The sequence below is a fragment of the Haliaeetus leucocephalus genome, unplaced genomic scaffold (assembly GCF_000737465.1).
Source record: "Haliaeetus leucocephalus isolate CR32 unplaced genomic scaffold, Haliaeetus_leucocephalus-4.0 Scaffold184, whole genome shotgun sequence".
NCBI classification, from domain to species: Eukaryota; Metazoa; Chordata; class Aves; order Accipitriformes; family Accipitridae; genus Haliaeetus; species Haliaeetus leucocephalus.
Window position 1 is genome coordinate 7,335,135 of NW_010972620.1, and position 24,345 is coordinate 7,359,479.

General features: G+C 39.1%; 1 protein-coding gene across 1 annotated transcript in view; it reads left to right on the forward strand.

Moving 5' to 3' along the window:
• SORCS1 (sortilin-related VPS10 domain containing receptor 1) overlaps positions 1-24,345 on the forward strand; it is a 310,060-nt gene that overhangs the window by 117,723 nt on the left and 167,992 nt on the right. Inside the window, exon 4 of the mRNA XM_010564989.1 lies at positions 14,775-14,874. Coding sequence (XP_010563291.1) covers positions 14,775-14,874 — 100 coding nt within the window. The remainder of the gene's footprint in view (positions 1-14,774; positions 14,875-24,345) is intronic.

Sequence of the window (24,345 nt, forward strand, 5' to 3'; positions counted from 1 at the left end):
AGCCTTTTAATAAAGAAAATATTTTGTGGAAGAGCTGTCTGGGTGACTGCTGCAGGGCACTTGTCTTCCTAGGCTGGAGGCGGGACCAACTCCAGCTACAGGGGAATTGCGCTACCGCTGAGGGTGCCACTGAGACAGTATTATGGATGTCACCTCTCTGCTTACTGTGCCACTGTCCTAGAAAGCTGAACTGCCTCCGACAGGCACAGGAGCAATAATAAATCCTCATGGGACACATGCACAATAATCCTTCTCTGTAGCACACAAGGTTGTTCCCACTGCATTCCTATTGCTGCAGCAATTAGAAATGAGAAGTCTGACTTGTCAAGGACTTGCCTAAACTCTCCCAGCTGTGCCATACCTACTTTCTGTGGTGTGGTCTGGCTCCAGTCCAGCCCCAGTCCTTGAACAGTGGGGCAGGAATATTTCAGTTTTGCCCATGTGTCTGAGCAGCCTTTGGGCTGGCTGTGCAGGGGAGGAATCAGTGAACCTTCTCCCTTGGGCACCTGACACTTTTTGATTGACTTGCCTCTGTTGAAGCTGGCTTGAAAAGTGTTTGCACTTGTTTCAAGTGGAGCGAATTCTAATTTGTCTGGAATGGGCCCTCCTGTTAAATGTTAAACTGACCTTTTCAAGAGAAATTTACTTGATAGTTCTAAGTGAAGCCCTGCTTCAAGCTAAACCTGTCACTGCAACATGATTAAATTCACTTAAATGTACATCAGTTGCACATATTATTAATGGAAATTGAAATCATCCTAAATGGTAACCATAAATTTTAAAACAGGGGGAAGAGGACGGAGATAGAAAAAAACACACATGATGTGAAGGTTAAGGTGCCTTATTCACCCAAAGATTAGATGGGCTGAACAGAGAACTTTATTCTGAAGCAGTGAAAAATCACTGACTACTTTTTTGTGTATTTACAGTGCTCCAATTCTAATCCACTGAAGAAGGGGGATTCAGTGCATTTTTGTTAGGGGTTTTTATCTGTGGAGACCTGGAAGAATTGGTCACAGTTGTCTGGTCTTATTTCACCTGCTACTGGACCTTTTAAGCAGGAAATTAGTAGATCTCTGGCAGCCTGTTTGATATATGGTGGAGGGTTGTGTGTGTACATAGTGCTGAAAGTGGGCTTTTGGGCATACCTGTGATACAGGAATGCCTGCTCTCCAGTTGAACTGCACATTTAAAATCTTGTACCTGTTCTTGCCTCTTCCCCTTCCTCACCATCCAGCATGACAGTTCCAGCGTTGGGCTATTGTGGTGACTGTCAGTTAAAGTGTCTGTTCTAATTGGGCCCTAACAAATTAAAACTAAATTGAAGACCTTCTACTTAGGGGCATTTATCAGTGGCTTTCCATCAAGCAGAAGGACAGGACTTGGCAAGCATCCCCCAGACAAATGTTCAGGGACTTACGAAGGTTCTTTCTGCAGGTTTTATCTTTATGTAGGTATGTGACCTTTGTCATTCAAAGTGCAAATTTGAACCTTTTGTAATTAACAACCTTTGTTCTACTAGACTTGGCTTCTGTGCAGGTGAAACTAGCATGGCTTTTTCCAGCTGTTTTGGGATACAGAGTACTTCTATGTGGCACTAAATAATACTCCATAAATATAGCCAGATAAGCCCTTCTTTGGGTTAGGAGCTAAGTAGGCTGCATTGCCCACAGCCTGAAAGTAAACACTAAGATCTTGTCTGCCCAACATATGACGGATTATTTTCTTTTCCACTTCCTATGATAGGAATATGAGTGGGCACATATAATATATACCACTACCTGCCTACTGTCCAGTAGGGGACACATATCACAGCCTAATTGAGTCCATTGCACTAGTAGTTGCATGATTGTGTTAGCATAGAGCAGTAGTATGCCTGAAATGATGGGCTCTGTTGGAGGTAGATTGTGGCATTACACCTAAGTTTGGGGGTTTACGTGGCTCTTGTGGTCACATGTGAGATTTGGGGGTCAGCAAAGCTGAAATTTGCTGACTTTCTGAGCATGTTGGAGGACACACCTTTTTTTAAGGGAATTAGTGGTGGCTGGGGATGACAGGTCTGTTATAAGAAGGTAGAAGGACTTCTCAGGTATTTGGCTGAGTTCCTGTTGGTAGCATTATTTTAATGACTGGATTGTATAATTAATGTTTTATGCACTCACAGCTTTGGAAAGACCTTTCTTATAATTTTAATTCCAAATAAATTAAAAACAGATGTCTTGGGGGGGACATCTTCTGGTCAAATTATTATTTTTTTTTTTTTTTAAAGGTACTTGAATATAAGTTGTAAGTAATGGATGAATACAGCCCATCAGTAAGGATTTTAGTATCAACTAATCTTTCAAGATGTTTTAATCTGCAGTCTTTATTTTCTCACAAACAGAAAATATAATTAATACAAGATGTTTTTGCAATGCAGGGCAAAATAGTAACTTGATCCTTGTGCAAGATGTTTCTGATATGGAATTTACAGCCTAGCTTTAACTTTCTTTTGTTGCGTACCAGTAAAATAAAAGCAAGATCCCATTTTATCTGTAGCTGGCACTGACTTAAAGACGACTTTCAGAATCAAAGAACCAGAAGAGCTGAGCTCATTTCTAGACTATCAGCCTGCAATTCCTCTACGCACAAATGCCAGTGTATCAGTTTGCTAATAGACTATTTGAACACCTCACCTTGACCACATCTTGCTCTACTCTTAATACATAGCACATGCTCCTGACGATTTTTTTTCTGCAGAGTGATTCGGAACATGCATTCTCCTCGGGCCTAGGAAATGGTATTAATCTTCTGCTGTGTACTTTCATTTCATTTCCTGTAAAAATCCATCTTACGCTACTGGTGTTACCTAAGGTTAGATGTCAAAAGAACAAATTACTGTCACTTGCTCGATACCCCAAGAGTAGCTATAAATAGCAAGCTTTATAACCCCACTGATCCCTGAGATGCATAGTGATAAATATGCTTCTACCAACCAAGAGGAAAAAATAAAGCTGCGTGGCTCTGGGTGATGTATATTATTTGAAACTGACACATATGGTACAGCTGCATCATTCAAATGGTTTTAAAAAGAAAAAAAGTAACACCCATTGTATTTGCTTGCTTTAAAGCATTAATTAGTGATTCTTGGGTACAGTAATCCAAGTAATCTGCTAGCACAGCTTTGAAATCTAGCAACAACAAATTGTTTTTTAGGTGATGTGGTAGAGTAACAGTCTAGCGAACAGCTTAGCCCATTTACTACTAGGACTCAGAGAACTAATTGAAACCTTTTCAGAGGAAAAAATTTCTGCTGGGAAATGCAGCATTAGTCAGATAAATCTTTTGCAATATTTTAAAAATGAAATATTGACAGAAAATGTTGGAATGATTCGAAACCAAAAGTGTTTCATTTTGATTTTCTCCTTGTTTCATTTGAGCTTTTTTCTTGTGGGGTGACAGCCAAACTATTATAAAATATTCAATTGAATGGATAATGATAACGCTGGCACTAGTGGAATGAAACACTCTGAATTTTTTTTTTTTTTTTTTTTCTTAATCTCTTTTTCCCCTGTATTGTTATTCTATCCAGATTTTAGGAATCATGCTAGCTTAAAACAGGGTAAAAAAAATCTGTTAGTATTGCTTAAGGGATGGGAAGTGTATCTTCCAACTAACTTTAATATAAATTAATGCATGAGGAACATTTTTAGCTGGTTTTAAAATGCTACTGGTCCTCGGGAGTTACTCCATTATAACAACTAAGGGGCTTGGACAATGATTTTGAAAATAACGTCTTTGGCTGTCCGGATCTTTTAAGCTTTCTAGCTGTTGATTTGCACTGGCAGTTTAGAATGAACATTGCATATTGTATTGCAAATGCTTGGATGGTGCTAGCTAGAAAGCCTCTACTGCAGGGTATGTACTAAAAGCCAGAGAAGACCTGCAACATTTTAATGACAGAATAAAACAACTTCTTACTCTTAATTGGAGATGGGCTAAAGCAGTTTTCTGGATGTATAATGTGACTATGGATGCTAACATAGGTCTGCTGAGCTAGTGTATCAAACCTTGTAACTGAGCTCAGCCTGCTGTGAGGGTTGTTTTTTCATCTGGCAACACCCACCTTTTCAACAAAGCTGCAATAACCTCAGTGTTATGATGGGGTGGGGAGTGTAGGACATGTATGGTTGTCTCATCTCACTGATTAATGGAAAAACTTCCTGTGCTCTGCCCTCAAGCTACAAAATCCATTAACCACCCCTTGGGGTGCCTGAAATTTATTCTGGCCATTACCATCAATTAGAAAGTTAATAGTGTGATGATTACTGGGCTACAGTCCTAGCTATTTGTGTGATTTACACCAGACGGGTGGAAATGGGGAGATGCAACACTCAAAGAACTACTTTAGAAGAAAGAATTTGGCATTAAGGGTGCGGTGATGTAGGTATGCCCTGTGTAAACATACGGCAAGAAGAATCATTAGTCATTCTCAATTCTTACAATTTAAAAGACATCTTTTAATTTAAATGTATGGAAGAACAACTTTAATATTTATCGTAGCTAAGCTGAGATTTTTTTTGTTTTGTTGATGACCATAAACCTTGAGTCAGGTTGGGCTTATGGGAATGCCTTCATTCTGAGTTGTGGTGTTACCTGGTGGCGAATACTCTTATGAATGAAGAGTGGAAATTTGCATCCTAGCCTGCTTGCTTGTTTTGACAAACAAATCAGGTGGACAAGAAGATCTTACAGACTGGTAGTCCACTGATCCCCAAAAATTTCCCTGAGGAACAAGCCTGATGCCGGTAAACTTTCATTCCTTCCTTCGGGGTCTGCTCCTTCATTGAAAATAATGCTGTGATGGCAAATGGAAAAAATATTGAAAAACAGTACTATGGATTTAGGGAAGGAGAAAATGCTTGGAGTGTATGTAGTCAGATGCACAAGTGTAAATAACGTATCAGCTTTTGGTATATATTAATTAGCTCCCCAAAATTAGTGGTTCTACTGAAGTTACTGATCCTTCCTGCATGCATCCAGGCACCATGGCACAAAAGGCTCATAAAAAGAACAGGAGAGATTGCCCTAGTGTTTCAGCCAAAGCACCACTAGTGCCATCATCTTGAGTCTTTCACTGAGAGGGTCATGGGGAGGTCTTGCTTTGATGGCTCTCCCTTTGTTTCTTACTGCAGGCTTTCACCTAGCATTGGATCAGAATAGTTAAAGTGGTTATGATTACAAGCCTCCCCACACTCTTCTTGACTTTTGCTGCTTCTGTCAGTGAGGGACTGGAGATGAGTCTTTCAGGCCACAGGAAGATGAGAAGCTGGAAGGGAGATCTGAGGGGGAGAGCTCTGGAGGGTCATCCTCTCTGCTGCTCAAGCAAGGGAGGTGAAAGACCCAGCTCCTTCTAATGCCACCTTACCTTGCCCTCAGGGCAGTCAGTCTTGCTGGGGGTCTGTTAGTCAGGCAAAATAAGTGGTAAGTCCACAGTTATTTTGCCATGAATGCAGTCCTCTGCCCTAGATATCCTGTCTCATTTCCTAGAGCTAATCCTGCAAGTGGTCATTTAGCACAGGAGTGTTTAAGAGGAGTTACAGAATGTAGCTTTGGCCCCCAAAATGTGGTTGTCCATGGCAAAACCCCCTGGATTTACAGTCCATTCCTGCAAAACAGTGCCTAGAAAACACTTTCAGGACACAGTCCCATCAAATCTCAGCACATTATTTTTTGCACAAAAAGTTGGGAATTGTACTCTCGAAAGAAAAATCTTCACGTATTGCATTCTGACAGCAAAGCTCCTTCTGATTTCCTGGAAGCAGCTGCTTCCAAGCCAGGGCGAGTTGATTGTTGATGCTGTCCCGTTCCATGTTTATGGTGGTGCATCTACATAGTAAATACTTTCAGATTTACATGATGGTGTGATCAGGATCTGACCTCTGATCAGCAGGCACAGAGTGGGGAATCCAAATACGGATTTTATGAGCTTCCAGAATCTTCTGTTCTTAGCCTGCTGGCAGAAGAAACCATTGTACTGTGCAGTAAAAGGGGGATTATTGGTCAAACAAGACAGGATAGACATCTAAAATTAGAGAAGCAGTGAAGGGGAGGGGGAGTCCATCATTCTCATCTAATCCAAATTTGATCTTTTTTTCTGCTAAAGTATTCAATCTTGCTCTTTTCTTTGGGTATCCAACCTTTATGCAGCAATTTCTCTGAAGCCTGAAGGTAAAAAAGCCCATCTCCACAGTACGGTGGAATGTTACTTCTGCTGTAAAAGGCAGTGCCATCAGAAACTGGTATGAAAAAGCCCTTTAATGCCAGCTTGCAAGCAGAATATGCCTCTGGATAGTTAAACATGAAAGTTTGATCTGAGTTATGCCGTCCCATGGCTAGTTCACTAAGGTGGGAGGATCTGAAGAGATATTATGCAATGGGATACATGTGTTACCAGAGCTGAAGCAGTTAGATATGTCCACATCGGTGTTTTGGCTTTACTTCATTTTACTTTTATTTCTTTGTTTTTGATGATCTATGCCACAGACTCTCTGTTCCCTAGGTTTTCATTTCCATTGAATTTACTAGGTCTCTCCAAGAAGAAGCTGAGTGAGCAACATGGACTAGTTTGTTCTAAGGGTTGTTCACCATAGACAATACAGGTGTGATTGATCTCTGCAAAGAATATTACGCTTTAGCAGAATAGATGTGAACTAGTCTTTAGCAGTTCACAGAGGTACAAGGTTTGCATCATAGCAAGGACGGTGTAGATCAATCCAAGTGGATTATTCTGATTTCAGAACAAGAGTGCCTAAGCCCATTCAGCACAATTCTTCCAAGCTTTCAGGTGTTTAAAAAAAAAAGCACTTACAGGACTTACAAGGCCTTGTGCTCTGCTTGGGCAATTGGAGAGACTTCTAAGTTTCTGTCAGCTTTCAGTCTTGCCAGCCTGGTTGGCATTCATGTGCTACCCAGATTATTAGAAGAATTCTTCTTTTCCTTGTCTTTGCATTCAACAGTCGTAAGTCTTGCTGCTGCCTAATGCTATGCATGGTGGTATTAGTAGGTTTGCTCTTCTGTCTTGTTCAACTGGGAACACTTGTGCGTTCATCATAATTGACTGTTTCCCTTTACCTCTCCCCTGACATAGCTAAGAGTAAGAAATAACCTCACCAAGATTACACGGCTTCCCCTTATCCTATACAACCTGTCTTCTGTTGGAAGATTCCCACCATCATCATCCCATGACTTCTGAAGCAATTGACCAAATTCTAGTTAACCTTGACAGAGGGTTTCAAAGCCTCAGACTTATTGAACTACTACTTGTTTTCCTAAAGCTTTCAAAATTGCAAAGATTTTTCCTTCTCTTTGGTCTTTTGAAAGGTATGGAAGATGCGTTGTATGGTGAAAGGTGTGGCTTGCTGAAGCCGAAATGATTGGGTTGTACTGAAACCCATGTGTGTGTTCAACGCAGCCCCAGGTGATGATAGGGGTGTGGATGGCTATGAAATGGTGACCTATACCTACAGCTTGCATCAGTGGATGGAGGTTTAGCCATGTGGCTGCAGATTCTGGCAGGCCCTTTACTAAATGTATGCAAAGGGATGGATGGTCCTTACGTTGGATATGATAGAGACAGAGGGACAGGTATTCTCTAGTTACGTTGCTAACCTGAGTTACTAACTCTCAACTGAAATAGCAGTGAAGGCGATTTAGCCAAATTTATTTTTCTTCAACCATTATTTTAAGGGGAAATAGCTCATCTGCGTCACCTACAGGTAACATTTCCTGGGCCTCCCACCTAGCTATTTTCTTTCTTTCTGGTTTGGGTAAGATTTTGAATAACTATCTAATGCAATATGTAAACTCTGGATTGGATGATAAAATATGAGCTGCTTCTCCTGCTTGTCACATTGTTAAATTATTTATAGCAATAATCAGCTGAACTAGATTAAGCCAAAAATTGCAAGAAATTTGAGTGTATATATTTCTGCTCATTTAGATAACTCCAAATAAAAGTTGATTAAAAAGGAGAAGAAAATTGAATTAATTTAACTGATTATGCAGAGAAATGTCAATTTCATAGTTTCCTATTGTTTCTTTGTAACTTTTTTACCCCCTCTTGTTCTCCAAGTCTTTTGGATGGCTTCTGTAGGTAGGAAACTTTATTTTGTGATAAGGAAATTCTTTCCATAAGGGAAAAAAATACACATTTCAGTAAACTCATACAAAAATTCGTAACTTCATTTCTAGTAAAATCTACAGTCACAGTTCAAGTAGGAAGCAAGACATTTCCAAAATGGAGGCTCAAATTTGTTTTAAAATGCACATTTAAACTATATTTAATTTTGTATTTCTTCCTTTTGACATTGATATTAAGGGTCTTTCCAATCCTTATTTACACACACAAAACCCCAGAAAACTTACGCTGTCAGGATGGAGTGGGAAGTTGGTGGAGCCTGAGGGAACTTGCATTTGGCTCTGTCACAGACTTCCTTCAAATGTAGGATTAGTTATCTAGCCTTGCCCTCTGTTTCCCCCACCTATAAAGTGGAAACGGTAATACTTGCCAGCCTGCTGAGGGTCTCATGAGAAAAAAGTAATCAGAAATGTGTTCACTTAGGGAGGTGAGACATGTGGGTCCCTTGAGTTTTGAAATATCTTCTTTTTCTTTACCCTGGGGATGTCTTTAAAAGTTAATTTCAACCTGCCAGGGTAAATTTGAAGTGTTTTAATGCTGTGACATGTGCAGTGCCATTACAGACGTTTAAAGAAATGCTAACCAACTTTTTGGCTTGTCACTGCAGTCAGACCACTTAACACTGGCCTCTTGGACCAAACTCTTATGAAGACAAGAAAAGCCTCTCTGAACTAGCTTCACTTTAGCTTAATCCCTGCTTAAAGCAAATGAACTATAGCTAAAAATTAGCCAAGATTCATTAATAAAGTGACGAAAAGGACACCAGGGAAGGTGTAAAGACATAGTATGGCTGGTCTCCAGCTGTAGAAGGGCCTTTAGCAGAGGCAGTGTGTCAGGGACGCAAATCAGTTCAGTGTTGAAAGGCCTGGGCTGCTCAGTGGGCTACAGGAGTTTTAAATAGAAATCCAGTGTCCTGCCTTAAAAAGTCCATGGAAAAAATTCCCCAGATTTTCTAATGTGATAACCTATGTGCTGGGCCGGGGGGGACTGACAGCTGTTCAGAGTGTAACCTCAGGAGAGAAACTTGTACAAATGAGGGCAAGGTCGGCCTCTTTCCTGCATGGAAACTCTGTCCAAGGACACAGGATTCACTGTGTTTACATCTTGCAATTGCTTTTCAATGTGGAGATGTAGAACTCCCCTCAAAACGTGCCAGTATCTTATGAGCTAGGCAAACAGTTCCCATTAGAAATGGGCAAGGCCTTGGGGAATTATTTATTTGAGTTAGCCTGTGGTGAGAAGCATCCAGGTGAAGCAGGGTAATTTGTAAAGCAAGAGTAACTTTCTATGAAAATAAAGCATAGGATAAAAAACTCAGTTCCTCTGCAAGAGTGCAGCTGAGATCAGACATTATTACTTTCCGGAAAAAATACCAGGGTCACACATGAAGGAATTAAATCAAAACAGGCATCAGACCAAAAGTGACATCTATCAGTGGCTTGTGAAAAGCTTAATAGGAAGAACATATGAACTTAAATGGTTAGTTGTTGAAGAAAATGTTGACATTACTAGCTTTTGTGAAACATGGTGGCATGGCAAAAATCAATGGGAAACTTTAGTACTTGGCTATAAAACCATAAAGGAAAGAGTTTCAATTTAAGTGATGAGGGAATAGCACCTCAGCCTGGAAAGATCCCCAGAAAGAAAGAATGTAAAAGTCAACAAATCTACAGCAGAGTTTACAAAAAGGCTTAAAACATTGCACACAGGAATACAAATATGCTCCAGAATTACCAGTTCCAGTATTTTTCATATTCAGATGTTAATTATTATTTTTAATGTCTTAATTATTCTTTTATTCAAAAACTTGTTCAGTGAAAGCCTTTTATAAGTGTGGCCTGTGACTCCACGGTCTGCCTTCTGCAATCTGAAAGCCTTCTATCCAAAAATCTGCTCATATTGAGATTAATGTGATAGCAACTGGCAAATTTTGTGCTCAACTGGCCAGTCTCTTTGGAGGCAAACCAGGTGGCAAATGTAGTTATGCAGGAGGTTGGAACAGATGATCTAATAGTGATTGCTGTTTCTTACTTAAAATACCTGACTTCTGCCAGGGGTGAATTCATGTGCAGAACGAGAAACAGGCTAGAGCCCATCTCTTCCCACTGCTCCTGGTCATGACAGACTGGCCTGCTCTGTAACCACATTACAGATGCTTCTGGTCCTGCCTCCCAGGGCTGGCTGCCACTCGGACAGCAGTTAGAGTAGCAAATTAAACTGTGGAGGAAGGAGGGTGAGGACATGATACAAAGACATCTTCTCATGGTGGAGGTGGGGGAAGAAGTCAAGTTAATATGTGAAAACCAGGCATAACTGGTAGAAAAAGAAAAAAAAAGTAATGGGGCCAATTAAAGTGACTGCTTCTCAATGATGTGTGTTATAACAAGGAACTTCAGCTGTTAACATGAGCCTTTTATGGGAAGAAAGCTGCACTCTGATAGGCAGGAGACTGATGTTACACAGCTTAAAGTCTGCATGTAATGTTTTTCTTTTTTCTCGTCGAGAAAGATTTTACTGCAAAAGAAACCTTCCCAAACAATCAATTGGTTGATTCTTCAAGTCTTCAGCAGCTTATGTAAAATAAATACAGACAACCATAAATTTGTAACAAAGGGGAGAGTAAACAGCAACTTGCTAGGGAATTTAATCTATGTATTCAAACTGACAGTCCTCCAAATTTCAGTCTGTGCTTCTTGAGAAAGTAGAAAATTTCCATAGGGTTCATGTTACTGGTTGATTCAGAATATCTATTATAATTGTGAAATATTGGTAGGAATGGATTGAGATATATTCATGATAGTAGGTGGACTAATGGAATTCAGTGACTTTATTTAAAATGTGCAGGAGTTTATTATAATACTGTAATAGAAATGTCATTTACCCTGACTGGAGAAGAGGGAAAAGCCCTGTCAATGAATAATAATGAAGTTATTTAAATGTCAACTTTCCTGTAAATACTTTGCAAAATATAAATTATTCTACGTGTTTCTGGTTTTGTTTTAATTTATTACTCAGGGAAATCAGAGCTTCAGTCCCACAGTTCTGGTATTTTTTTATACTGTCAAATGAACTGGTAATAATTAAAATGTTTATCTTGGGTGTTTGCAGAAATCATTCTGCCTTACTGAAAAAATAGGGAGTCTGATTCTAAACAGATACTGGTAAAATTTGGGATGGATTTAATGGAAGCAATTACAACTAAAATGGTTGGACAGGTGTGAAGTTCAGAACTGAGTCTCAATGCTCTGTTTCTGAATAGTATTTTTTTACTAAGTATCATCTGCATTTCAGTAACATCCACAATGTCCTAACACATATCTGTTTTTTTTTCTATATTTAGACAGACTTGCACATATATCAAATCTTTCTGCAGACCTTACTATTTCAAACTCATCTGGACTTATTTTGACTTGGCCTATAAGTGTACCAAGCCAAATCAAGCCAAAATGAAACAATTTACACAGGGATTTAAATTAATTTGATGAAATGTGTATAAACACCCTCCCCCCCAACAATTTGAGAAACCATTGTACATGCATGTCTACACAAGAGCTAATAAAATAGGGCTTACTGTTCACTCATTTACATATAGTTATTTCAGTAGCTGTGGCTTTTCAGCAGATGGTTCATAAGGTATAGAAGTTTCATTTTTGTGTTTTCAGCTCTACAGGTTCTGGGTTTAGTGCTTTTGGGTGATTTATCCAGGCATTTTTTTGCTCTGCTCATGTTACACAGATGTACTGAGTTCTCTCTGCAGAGCTTCAGAGAAGCAGCCTACCACGTAAAGTGTGGGAGATGTTTGATGATATATATCCGTTCCCCTTCAGATAACTGGGATTGAATTTGTTGATCCTACACTGTCTTTACTGCCTACACCCTGCTGAGGTGCATCTGTCTTTTGCAACACTTCCAGGTTAGGCTGCCTTGCTGGATCACCAAATGGCTGATACGTTTTTCATGGGTTAGGAGTCTCGTGCTGCTTTATACACCCATTTAATAAGACAAACGAAGAGCTTGTTATCCAGGCTGCTAATCAATGCCTGCTTGTATACATATATATAAAATAGGAATAAGATGAATGCAGGTTGGTGATACCCCTGGGTTAGATCCTAACAGAGGCTTCATGTGTACACAGTGTTTCATTCAATACAGTTCCCCTGTTCTACTGCTCTGTGTGTGTGTATCTATCACCATTTATTTGTGTAAAAGCACTTCTAGGTACCTATCTGCTGTTGTATACCATTTACCTCCCTGTTAAAATTAAGGGTAATTGTAAAGTGGTGTAAGATAAACTGTAACTGGGCAGGTAGAAGGACTAGCTATTGCTAGTTCAGAACATGATAATGAATAAGACCTAATAGTAGTTCCTTTGATTGCTTGTGTATTTGTTCATCTGCAAAAAATTATGTTTTTCTAAGCTTTCCAGTGTTTCAGTTGCTTTTATAGACGTTGACAGAAGCACACGCTTCCATCTGTGTATAACGTTACCTGTAAATAAAGCTATGAATGCAAAATAATTGCCTAGAGATTTGAAGGAAGAAATGGCTGGCAATTCTAAGATTACCATTTGCAATAGGCCTTCAGCACCTGTTTGCCTGTGCTGTGGCAGGGTACTGGCTGCTTTTCTTTAACAATTTCAAAGCAAGTTTTATGTGTCAGATTTTCTTCACTCCTATCCCCTTTTGAAGGGTCGCATTTTGAAATCACTGTCACTGATATAAAGAAGAGCTGTGTTACTTCCTTAATACATTTTTTTTTCCTACCTCAGCAGGTCAGATTTAGTCCTTACATTCTTTGCATGTCTTTATCAGCCCAACATCATGAAGGATAGGTTTTGGTTTTTAGGCAGACTGCAACAGAAATATTAATTCTGGGAAGGCCAGGTGGCGAGCTGAACAAAGTAACCAAAGTGAACCAGCAGTCCTTGGCAGGTCTATGTTCAGCATCCTGCTGTGGCTCCCTTCACCGAAACGCTGGAACATCTCTGAAATATTCAGTAACAGAAATAACCATAACAGTATTATTCTTCTCAGTCTGCTGAGGAAATAGCTCAGTTAGTTTATATGTGCTCCTGAGAGAGATGACCTTTGTAAAGGGAAAGATCAATCAGTAGATGAGAATTTGACGTTAATGTTCTAACCAACAAAGGTCATATATGTGCACAGGGGTGCATATGTTTATTGGGGGGAAAGGAAAGAAAAGAAAAAGCTATGGTCATTAACCATAGGTCAATTGTTATAGGATCAGGGCAGGTACATGCAAATGCTTTGATGAAGTTCCTGAATAAAAAGACTTAACTTTAATGCAAATCCACATTTTAGTGTGATGTATCTTAACAGGTAAAACCCCAAGCTGCTACCTTCTTGTTTTATTCATGTACTGATTGCAAAATCTGAAATCTTAGAAGCTGTGGTATGAGTGTAGGTTTGGAACCTCATCCAGAAATTGAACACCCTCCACACACTGCAGCGGGGAGGGGAGAAGAAAAAAAAAAAAATTGTAGACATTAAGTGTCTTAAATACCTTTGTGAATTTAGCCATTGTTTCCCAGATAGGAGAGAACCTGGAAATAACGGGTGCCTAGGCCTTACTTTAGAATGACTGGTTTTGGAGTGATTAGCAGAAGGGAAAATTCATGTTACTGCTTGCAAGTGAAGTTCTATATGGACCCATTTGTACATTTTAAAGACAAGATGCAGACTTACTATCTGCAAGAATATGTTGTACTTTTAAATGTCTCTGTTACCCAGATACATGTCACTTTTCTGTAATTTGTGGATACCAACTATACTGGTTTTGTCTGATTATTTAAATCCCCTGGACATTAGGATGTAATTCAGGCAAGCATGAGCTGCGTAATGAACAAAACCTTTGTTAATAATTGATCTTGGTTCCAGTCACATGTTAAGTGTAGATGTTACAGGAACTCTGCACGGTTGTGTTTGTTCACTTGTTTTGTTCTTCCCCAAGTCAGTGTATCTATAGGCAACCCTCATATCAGAAATATAATATTTTCTCTACTGAATGATGGCTCTTAAAGCAAGAATAAAGCACGTGTCCATGCTCTCTGCTAGTACATGTGAAAAAAACCATATAAATTATAGGTGTAATGCTCATGTACTTAGGTTTTCAAAAGGACATCGATTTTTTTTGCAGAAAACTGAACTCCAATTTCACTGAACAATCAGCTGGAGCAGCTACTTTGGAATATGCTGAGAAAAGACTCTTAAAATGAGTCTAAGCTTGGAGTATACAATGAATTGATAACTTTAGTCTCTTGCTGTCTGCTATTTGGCATTTCTGACAATCATCTTCTATACACAGAATTTAGCATTTCTTATTGTACATGTTTGTTTTAAAATGCTTTGGGAAGATGCTGGTTTAATTTTTCCTAATCTAATTTAAATGCAAATTATAAGTACTCACATGATGCTGTGTGTATATAATTAAGTATCATTATATACTACATGAATCATTCAAAAAGCTCTAGAGAGCCATTCTGCTATGTAAAGCATGACTTCTATTGAAAAGCCGCCAAGTGACTTGTGGTTTTGTGATTAAGTGTTTGTACTTACGAAATCTCTTTGAATTGTAGGTCAACAGATTATGGGACAACATATGAGAAACTGAATGATAAAGTTGGTCTGAAGACTATTTTGAGCTACTTGTATGTTTGTCCAACAAACAAACGTAAGGTAGGTGATAATGTGGTTGGCTCATTTTGACTTTATGATGCAATTTCTGTCCTGATCTCTCCCAGTTTCCTCAGTATCTGTTACTATTTAAATGACCGGAAACTCTCTCTCTCCTTCTGTCTCCCTCCCCTTGAAAAAATATGTAGCTTTACCAAAACATAAGCCAGTTTATACCACCTATACTATCTCCCAGTGTACTTTAGTGAATATACGTTAGCAAAAGATGGCCATCAAATGGATAGGCCTAATAGGTATTGTGCCTTTAATCGTTTGCTTACCTTCTGGATAGTGATGATTTTGTTGTCTGAAAGTGAGAGAGACTCATTAAAATGGCAGAAATACATCTACAGTGGCCAGATTGTATGTAACATTATTTGTCTTTTAAGCAGTCCCAATAGTGAACTGAACAGGATTTGACAAATTCCTGCAGAGAAAATGCCTTCTGAAGCCCAGAAGGTTTTAATCATGCAGGCACCCTACTGACTAACAATTTATAAGAATTTGTAACACTGACATATTCATAAAAGGAATCTGATGCCTTCTTTGAGGTATGTTTTTGACAGAATTTTTGTAATTTGGAGGTATGCAATAGGAACTGATGAAGCACAGTTCATAATGATGATGAAGACTTGTATTCTCACATATGCTAACATACGGATATGCTAGTAGACAATATTGTGTTTAAACACTCTCCTTCACATGCTGTTTAGAAAAGGGTTTAATTCTCATATTTGGTGATAGGCACTCATTACTACTGGTGTTTTGGTGTGAAAACTAAAAAGTAGTTTAAATCATCCTGAAATTACTAGCAGTTTCATTTCAGATTTCCTCATATGTTGGTCCAGAAAAAAAAAGAATGAAAATAAAATCAAAACATGATTAAATAAATGGCAGTGGTGACACCATTGTTCTCTTGACTTATTAGCTGTGAGGTTACAGTGCACATGCATTGGGTGGAGGGCCCAACTCCAGCTCTTTACCAGAGGGAATATGAACCTGGCTAGAGTCGTTTTCTCTCCTTGCTTTCTGTCCTAGTGGACAGTTCGAGTTATTACAGGCAAAACTGAACTGCATCAGCAGAAAACACTAGTGAAAACTCGCCTCTAAAGGAGGCTGTGTATATTTGGGCAGCTGAGGTCACTATGATGCTGTTTTCATTACACTGAAACGTTTATGTATTCTTTAAGACAAACTGTGAAAGGATGAGGGAGCTGTCCTAACCAGAGAGGACAATGTTTAGCTTTGTTCTCTTTTAATTCATGTTTAACTCTTTGTTCAAAAGAAACAGGCACTTCTGGGCACGAGTCATGAATGTAGGTTTTTCTGGAAGACTCTCAGAAAAAAAGAAGTTGACTAACACTTACCTTTGTAATGCCACCTGGTTGATTCTTCATACCTACCTATATTGCTATGATTATCAAGACTAGAAAAAGGTGTAGGGGTGGAGAGATAAATGATCATAATCAAAACTGCCCTGGTTTCAGCTGGGATAGAGTTAATTGCCTTCCTACTAGCTGGTACAGTGCTATGTTTTTGAGCTAGGTATGAGAAGAACGTTGATAACACTGATATTTTCAGTTGTTGCTAAGTAGTGTTTAGACCAAGTCAAGGATTTTTCAGCTTCTCATGTCCAGCCAGCGAGAAAGCTGGAGGGGCACAAGAAGTTGGGACGGGACACAGCCAGGGCAGCTGACCCAAAGTGGCCAATGGGGTATTCCATACCATGTGACGTCACATCTAGTATATAAACTGCGGGGAGTGGGGGCGGGGGGGGATCGCCGCTCGGGGACTAACCGGGCATCAATCAGTGGGTGGTGAGCAATTGCACTGTGCATCATTTGTATATTCCAATCCTTTTATTATTACTGTTGTTATTTTATTAATGTTATCATTATCGTAATTAGTTTCTTCTGTTCTATTAAAACATTATTCTCGCAGCCCATGAGTTTTACTTCTTTTCCCAATTTTCACTGGGTGGAGGGGAAGTGATTGAGCGGCTGTGTGGTGCTTAGTTGGTGGCTGGGGTTAAACCACAACAAAAACAAATGAGAAAAAATATGGGTTCAAGTCTCCTGATGAAAGTCAGATTAAATGGTCCCAAATTAGTGGAGAGATGTGATCTCATTGCGGCTGATCCCTGATGAAGATACGAAGCTTTTCACTGGAAGCTAAAGAATGAAATTATCAGATCACACTTAAGGTTTGTAAAGGTAGGTCTACTGGCACAAAGACTGTGTTATGGAGGGTGTACATATATAATCATGCCTGCTGTTTGTTGCAGAGTAATAATACTGTTCTCTAGAACTAAGAAGGGTTTTAGCTGGGCAAAATCCCTTAGCTATTGTGGTGTAGAGAAACCTAAGAAGAAACTAAGGGTTTTGCAAGCATATTAAGCCAACTTAAGTGCAGGCGGGCTCTGAAAATCCTTCACCGCCTCTGGCTGCAGATTCCCACTCCTTTCCTCGCATTGCCACTCTTGATTGTATAGCCATCTGGTGAGCTGGATCGAGGACTAATCTGCCTGAAAACTAATCCCTTTCCAGCTCAAAACCCAAATTGATGAAAGGAAAAAGCTTTCAGGTGGAAGGGTGGAACTGCCTGTTCTGGCAGTAGAATGTACTAAAGTTGGCCTATAATCAATATGGGACAGTGCCAGAGGAAAGCTGCGACACCTGGGATGAAAGGACCTATGTAAGGGTCTAAGATTGAATTTTCTAAAACTTACTTCAGCAGGAGTAGAATTAGGCTTTCAGGGAGAACTTCTGGAGGCCCTGCTTATGCTGTCTATTTCTGTAGAACATCAGGCCATACCTCCAATAAATGGTTAACTTTGGGCATCTAGCTAGTCCTCCGCGATTAAGAGGGCATGGGGGAGAGAGTGTAGAGCTATGTTGTATTTCCACACTAAAAATACTTTCGCAGTGAAAGCAAAAATACTAAAACTCAGGGTCTTTATCATACCTGCTGTGGAGTGAAAAGCAGAAGGAAACATATTTACAAATTTTGCCACCAAGAACATTTTCAGCAAAAACCTATGGATCCTGAGACCTGATCCCCCCACTCCCCGCAATTCTGATAACACTGTGAGAAACTCTGGTTACTTCGAAAGTTGCATCTTGTTTCGCTAATGTGGGCTGGATGGGTAGCTGCAGACTTTTTTTTTTTTTTTTTTTTTTTTTAAATGGACTCAACTACTCTAATATCCACGAATTTTATAACATTCATACAGTTCATGTGAAGGCTTTATACACTGCTGCAGTTAATACTGGGCAAATGCTAACAGCGTGTTTTCCCTAAATATTTGTTATATGTGATAAGTGATTTTTCTGACTGCACCTGCAGCCTTCAATGTTCTTTGTTCTGCAAGGCATTCCTTAGCAGAGAGAAAAGGCCTCTTCAGTAGTGGAAAAGAAATGGTCCATTTTTTATCTTGAAGCTATTGGACGAGAGACCTTGCTACAAGAGTGATTCATTAGTGGGGCCAGTATGTGCTTAACTTACTGAAGCTGCCTTCTTTCGAAAAAAAATCCTTTTAGCACATGCTTAACTTTTAGGAATAGTCCTGTTGAAACAGAAGGTAAATGTTGAACTTTGCTGATTCAAGACTGATTGCTTCTAATGAAAATAACAAGTGTATCCTGTATATAGTCTTGTCTGTTCCTTGCAAAGCAGAGCAGTTGGAACAATGAAGTGTAGAATGCATGTAACTGGATTTATTCAAATAATTAATAGATTTGTTCATGAATTTCTGATGATTTTCACATTCTGGAAAAGAACAAACAGCAACATGTGTTGAATAAATTGTTTGTTATAACTTATTTGCTCTTCTCCATCTAGAAAAAAAAAAATGTATCTGTAAATACACAGGATTTGCAGAGCTTCCCACAGTCTGTGAATGCCAATTTCTTTCTAAAAGCTTCCGACTTCCAATTCTTGTCTTTTTATTGAACAAAATTAAATCCTTTGACCAGACATTTCAGGCAATGTTGTATGACAAAAGGGTGCTTTGAAAATAAAAATGAGAACAAAGTCAACTGTTATTTACAATTTAAACTGATGACCTATTGCAGTTGCTTGGTATTTTTCTGAATTACAGTATTTTCTTAAGGAAATTACAGAAAATGGTGAGTAACATAGCGATGTATAACCGCTGGCAGTAAGAGAGGTGGAAACCCTGTTTTTCTGTATTCTCTCCTTTCACTGAATTACTCTACTACCTGGTGGTATGACTGATGACACAGATCAGGGGAAAAAAAAATTGTAACGCATGGATCTTGCCAAAGAGAAAAAGCCTGTTTGACTATTTGTCAACAAGTCTCTGGAAGAGAGAATCCCCAATGTGCAGTAAATCCCTAGGCTTAGGTATGTCAACATTGGTTTATTTGTTAGGTTCATAGAGCCTTTTGTGAGGGGAAATAAAATTATTTAAATGCTTCTACATGAAGAAATAGTGTTTGGGAATAATGCACTGGTGGGTTAAAACTTAAACTAAAATAGAAATCCAAGCTGATATCTTGAAAATCCATTTTTGCAAAAGTTTGTCATTCACTTTCCCAGAAACTCACACGCACTGTTTTATGGTGTTTCTTTATAAAAGACTTTCAGATAGGTTGTTTTTAAGCATTGCATGGAAGATCGTAGACCCATGCAAATGAAAAGTGAATGAGTGGTGGTGGGGACTCTACAATTGGTTTAACTAGAGGTTTTCTTTGACTCAAGAAGTGCTGCTGGCTAATTTAGACACTGTATCCTTGTACAAAGCACACTGTGTTCTTTGCAAAGAGCCAGTTTGTGCAGCCCATTCCTTCTTTCTACTTTCAAACCCCTTGTATCTGTGTATCTCCAGTTAATTAATAAAATGCTGGGTGATAGTATCTGCCAGCAACATTTATGCTATTAATAGGACTAGTGCACCAGATATTTCCTGTGGGTTTGAATTTTTGTTAGGGTTTTTTTTTTGTTTTATTTTCTTTCTCCCTTTTTGTCTGCAAGCCTGCCTTGAATTTTCCCTTTATTCCTCCAACTGTTCAGATTTTAATTGCTGTGAGGTACAGTGTCCTCTTTTCTTTCTCTCTAAAGATGAATGGATTACAGATGCCTTCCTCTTCTTTTATATTTAGTGGTCGCTATTAGCACCTTTATCACAGCGTGTTAAGCACTGTCCTGGTGTGTGTGTAGCTCCAAGATAGCAGATATTTATTGTAAATATAACTGCATGGATTTCAATGCTGTCTAGATCCTTAACTACTTCAAATTCACTTCTATTAATGAGTTTTAAATTAAAGGAATGGCGGCGCAGCCTTCTGTTCTTTCTGGTATTGGGTAGTGGTGGTGGAAAGCATAGTTGGCAAATGTTTCTATCAGTCAAGACAGAAGAAGATTCACCCTTATTAGCTGAAATGGGAATGATTGAGTACTACTTTGTATCCTGCGGTATTAGAGGAGTTAATTTGCTTCGATGAGGTTCTGGTTTTGGAATGTAAACTGCCCAGTTGTATAAAGGGTAAGATCCAGAACTGCATACTTTACGCTGGCCTTTGCACCTGCTCTCCTCAGAGTTGGGGAAAACGTCTGTAGAGATGGACAGTTCCACCTGACATTGCTGTTTCTCTAGAAGCTGCTACCCTCAGCTGCTAAAATCAGACTGGGAACGCTTCTAAAAATCTTCTCTCTGACCTGTCTTGCCATGGAAGCTTTCAGAAGTCTGACGTGATGACAGGTCTTGATTTTTTTTTAGTCAAGGAAAACCAGTTATTTCCAGTGGTGTCCTGCTTGTAGGCCTCTACAAATCTTAGTGTGAAGACTATCAGTTTATATGGGAGAGGTTAGAGCTCAGCAGAGCTCTAAGCACACCTCACTGTAGACTGAGCCAGATCCTGGGCCTGTCAAGGGATGGCATCCTTAGCAAATTAGGCACAGTGGGAGACCCAGGGTCTATGGTCGATCAGTCATGCCAATAGCCTAAAGTGCTATTGCAGTCCACTCTTGCAGAGATAAAATAAATTATTCTGTTGCTCTCTTCATTTGGAAGGAAAGGTCCTTGTTAGCTGCAGGCTGTGAGTGCAGCCCTCAAAGAGACAGTCATAAGATACCAAAAAGGCATTGTCTCACAGGTGTGAATGGTGGTGTGGTGTTGGTTTTTGTTTTGTTTTGGTTTTTAAATGATGTAGCTAGTGTCTAGGAGATTTCAAGGAGATGTCTAATGAAAGCCTTTTCTTACCTTTTGAAAGGCAGGAACCACCTTGTACTGAAGTGTTTTGCAGATTGAAACATAAATTTCATCAAATGAAAATGTCTGTTTGAATTAAACCCCCATATAGCATAGGAAGGTATATGAAGAAGCCCCCAGATTTGTTTTAAATGTCTCCTATGCTATGACCCCAGGTAATGATTCTTCATAGCCCCATCTTTTACTTCAGAGAGAATATTTGGGAGGGAGGGAGTCAAGAGAATGTGGGGTGGGATTCATCCACTGGTTTTGCTGATCTGATAGGCAGTTTGGGGTAGATAGCACTACACATGCCTTTTCTCTAATGGTCTTCCAGTGCAAGAACATAGGGGTTCTTTCTCACTTGTATGTTTTCTCTAAATACACTGGTCTAAATTTGCTTCATTCAGCAGTTTTGGCTTAAGATTTCACCTCCTGATCAGAAAAGACTTGAAATCCTGAACCTACAAGGATCAGAATTATTATCTTGGACTGCAGGGGTGCTTCAATGGACTTCTGATAGCACTATACACGTGTAAACAGTTCACTACCCACAGGAGGAGGGATGTCTCACTGCTCAAATTAAGAAATTTTTCATTTTCTGAAGTTCAGCAATAATGATGTAGTAACTCTACTGCTATTACAAGCCACTATGGGTGGTGACTGGAAAGTCCTTTATCCTTATAATACATATATTACAATTTTCACTTCTGCTTGTAATATCTTTATATTCAAGACCAATGCTTTTACCTGTGTACCACATAATCAAGAATAGACTTGATTTCTATTTCAGAAGACTGTCTTTTCTGCCCCCCACTCCATATGAAAGCAAGGATAAAGCCAAATTTTTTTTTTATTAGTTTAGAAAAACAGATTGTTCCTCATATCTTTTGGATATGATCTAACAGAGCTGTAGTTTGGTAGAGTTTTGCTGGAGTCAATAAAGACCTGTAAAACGTCAGCAACTGAAGAGCTGGTGCTGTATTGTTCATCTGTAATACTGAGTTAATGGGAAACCAATAATTAACAAGCATTTGGTCTGTGTTAACAAAGTGAAGGCAGAGTCTCATCTTTGAAAGTGAATATATCTACTTTTGAAGTGTCTGGCAGCATTCACTACCAAACTTCCTGATTCATGGCTATAGTATATGACAGCTCTCACAATAGCCATTACACGCAAAGCCCTTGCCATTTTTCTACATCCATATCTCTTCTTGGATATGAAGTGAAATCAAAGCCCATTTATTCTGCTGCTGCTCTTGTAAGCCTATCAAAAATAGTGGCAGTTTTGACATTTTCCCACTCAAAGTAGTACTACAGTATGCCGTTGTATCTCACAGAAGTCTCCAAGGGCACACTGAGTGTTAAAACTAATGATGGGGAAGTATGAGCCATGGAATTCAGCTTTAGAGCCAAGATTCACCCAGGCTGAGGAGGGTTTCAAAGGTGTTCTTTCCATTCTGACTCTGACCCCTGTTTTCTACAAACTGGACAGTTAAAATTTATGCAAGATGATACCTTGTTAAATATCCTTCAATTCGTTTACCCCTTTTTAATTCCTCAGTGATTTACCAAATATTCTGGAACAGATGATATCCCTTTTGGCAAGGGATGATATATGCCAGCAGCTTAGAGAGCAGAGGAGTGATATGTTGTTAGTTGCAGCCTAAATGCAGACGGCTGGGATTGATGGTAGCGCAAGAATGTTTCTAACTACAGAGCAGACCTGTCTTATTGTCAAACTTGTAGCTCCATCCATTTCTGTAAGACAGGCTTTTTAAACCAGGAAAAAAGCCAGTTGCCATAATATTGATCCCCCCCCTCCCCCCCGCTATGAAAAACTAGCCCCAAGCAGTTGAAAATCAGCTTGTTCAGTGTCCCATGAAGTTGGACTAAAAATATGTACAGCAGGGTTTTTTTCATTTACTTTCCGGATTTTGAGCCATTAAAGATACATACCTACATCTCACTTTTATATCATTTCACTGCTCTGTTGTGGTAGGAACATACTTCTTTGGTCATGAAATGTAGAAATTGTTTTGTTACTATATGACTTCAGAAGTTGGCCTTAAAGGGAAAAATAGCACGATACTATGGCATAACCATACGATGGCTGGTTTGTTGGGGCCTGGAACTGATAACGTAAAAAATAACAAATGTATGAATATTGCCTGTAGAAGCTCTGAACTCAACCCTCCCTTACCAGGCCTGCAACAAAGTCATACGTAGTATCTCTTAATTAGCAGGGAGTGTAATCTGTAGGGTATGTTTTCCAGCAGATTGTAATTGCTCGCTCCTTCTGTAGTCTAGATATGTTATTATGAAGAAATGAATGACTAAATGACAGGATACTTGAATGTTATACCGTCTGTCTAGCTGTACTTGGAGTACAAGGAGAAGAAAGTGAAGAAAAATAAGAAAAATATTCTTGATTATGAAACTTCTGACAGATAAATGCTGGTAAATGCAAAGAGAGGTGAGTGGTGGCAAAGATTAATGGATGTAATTAGAAAGTTGTCTACTACTAAGAAAATGTTGAATTTGACTTGTATGCAGATAGCATGAGAATTAGAGACCAAAAAGTGATGAGTTGATATACCATACCGAGAATAACAGGTCATTGTGGAAGCATCCAAACTTCTCAGAGAAAATGGGAATAATTCAGTGTCTGGTATGGAAAAGACATTGCAAAAAACATAAATGAGCTTTTTCCTTTTAGTGCTACTAAGTGAAAGGTTTAGGTTTCGTGTTGCAGGGACAGAGAGAGATTTCCCAGAGCCAGAAGAGGGGGAAAAAAAATCAAGTCAAAGATAAAACAGAATTCAAGGGTCAAAACTTACTGAAAATAAGGCGCTATAGTCCATATTTTTGTCTCTTGAGTCTTTTGATTCCCATCTCTCCACCTTTTTCTCATTAGTAGCAAAAAAAGGAATTAAAACATTTAGAAGGGGCATATAGCTTGGAAAGCAAGGAGAATACAATGCCTACTACAACTTGGAGAATAATGTCATAGAGAGGCTGGGGGTAGGAACACACAGAATTATTCTTCTGTTTACCATGACTTGGCTTTCACATGGGTACAGGTCTCCCACAAATTTGGACAAACCCAGTTTTCCTGTGGAGGAGTCTCTTCTACCATGTTCAGAAGTATTGAATTGTGGTCAGTGGTTCTTTAAAGGTAGGATAAAAGTAGGATTTTTTTAGGGATAAGTGACAGCAAAGGAGAGAAAGCTATTGAGGAAGTGTAGCAGTGATAATGGCAA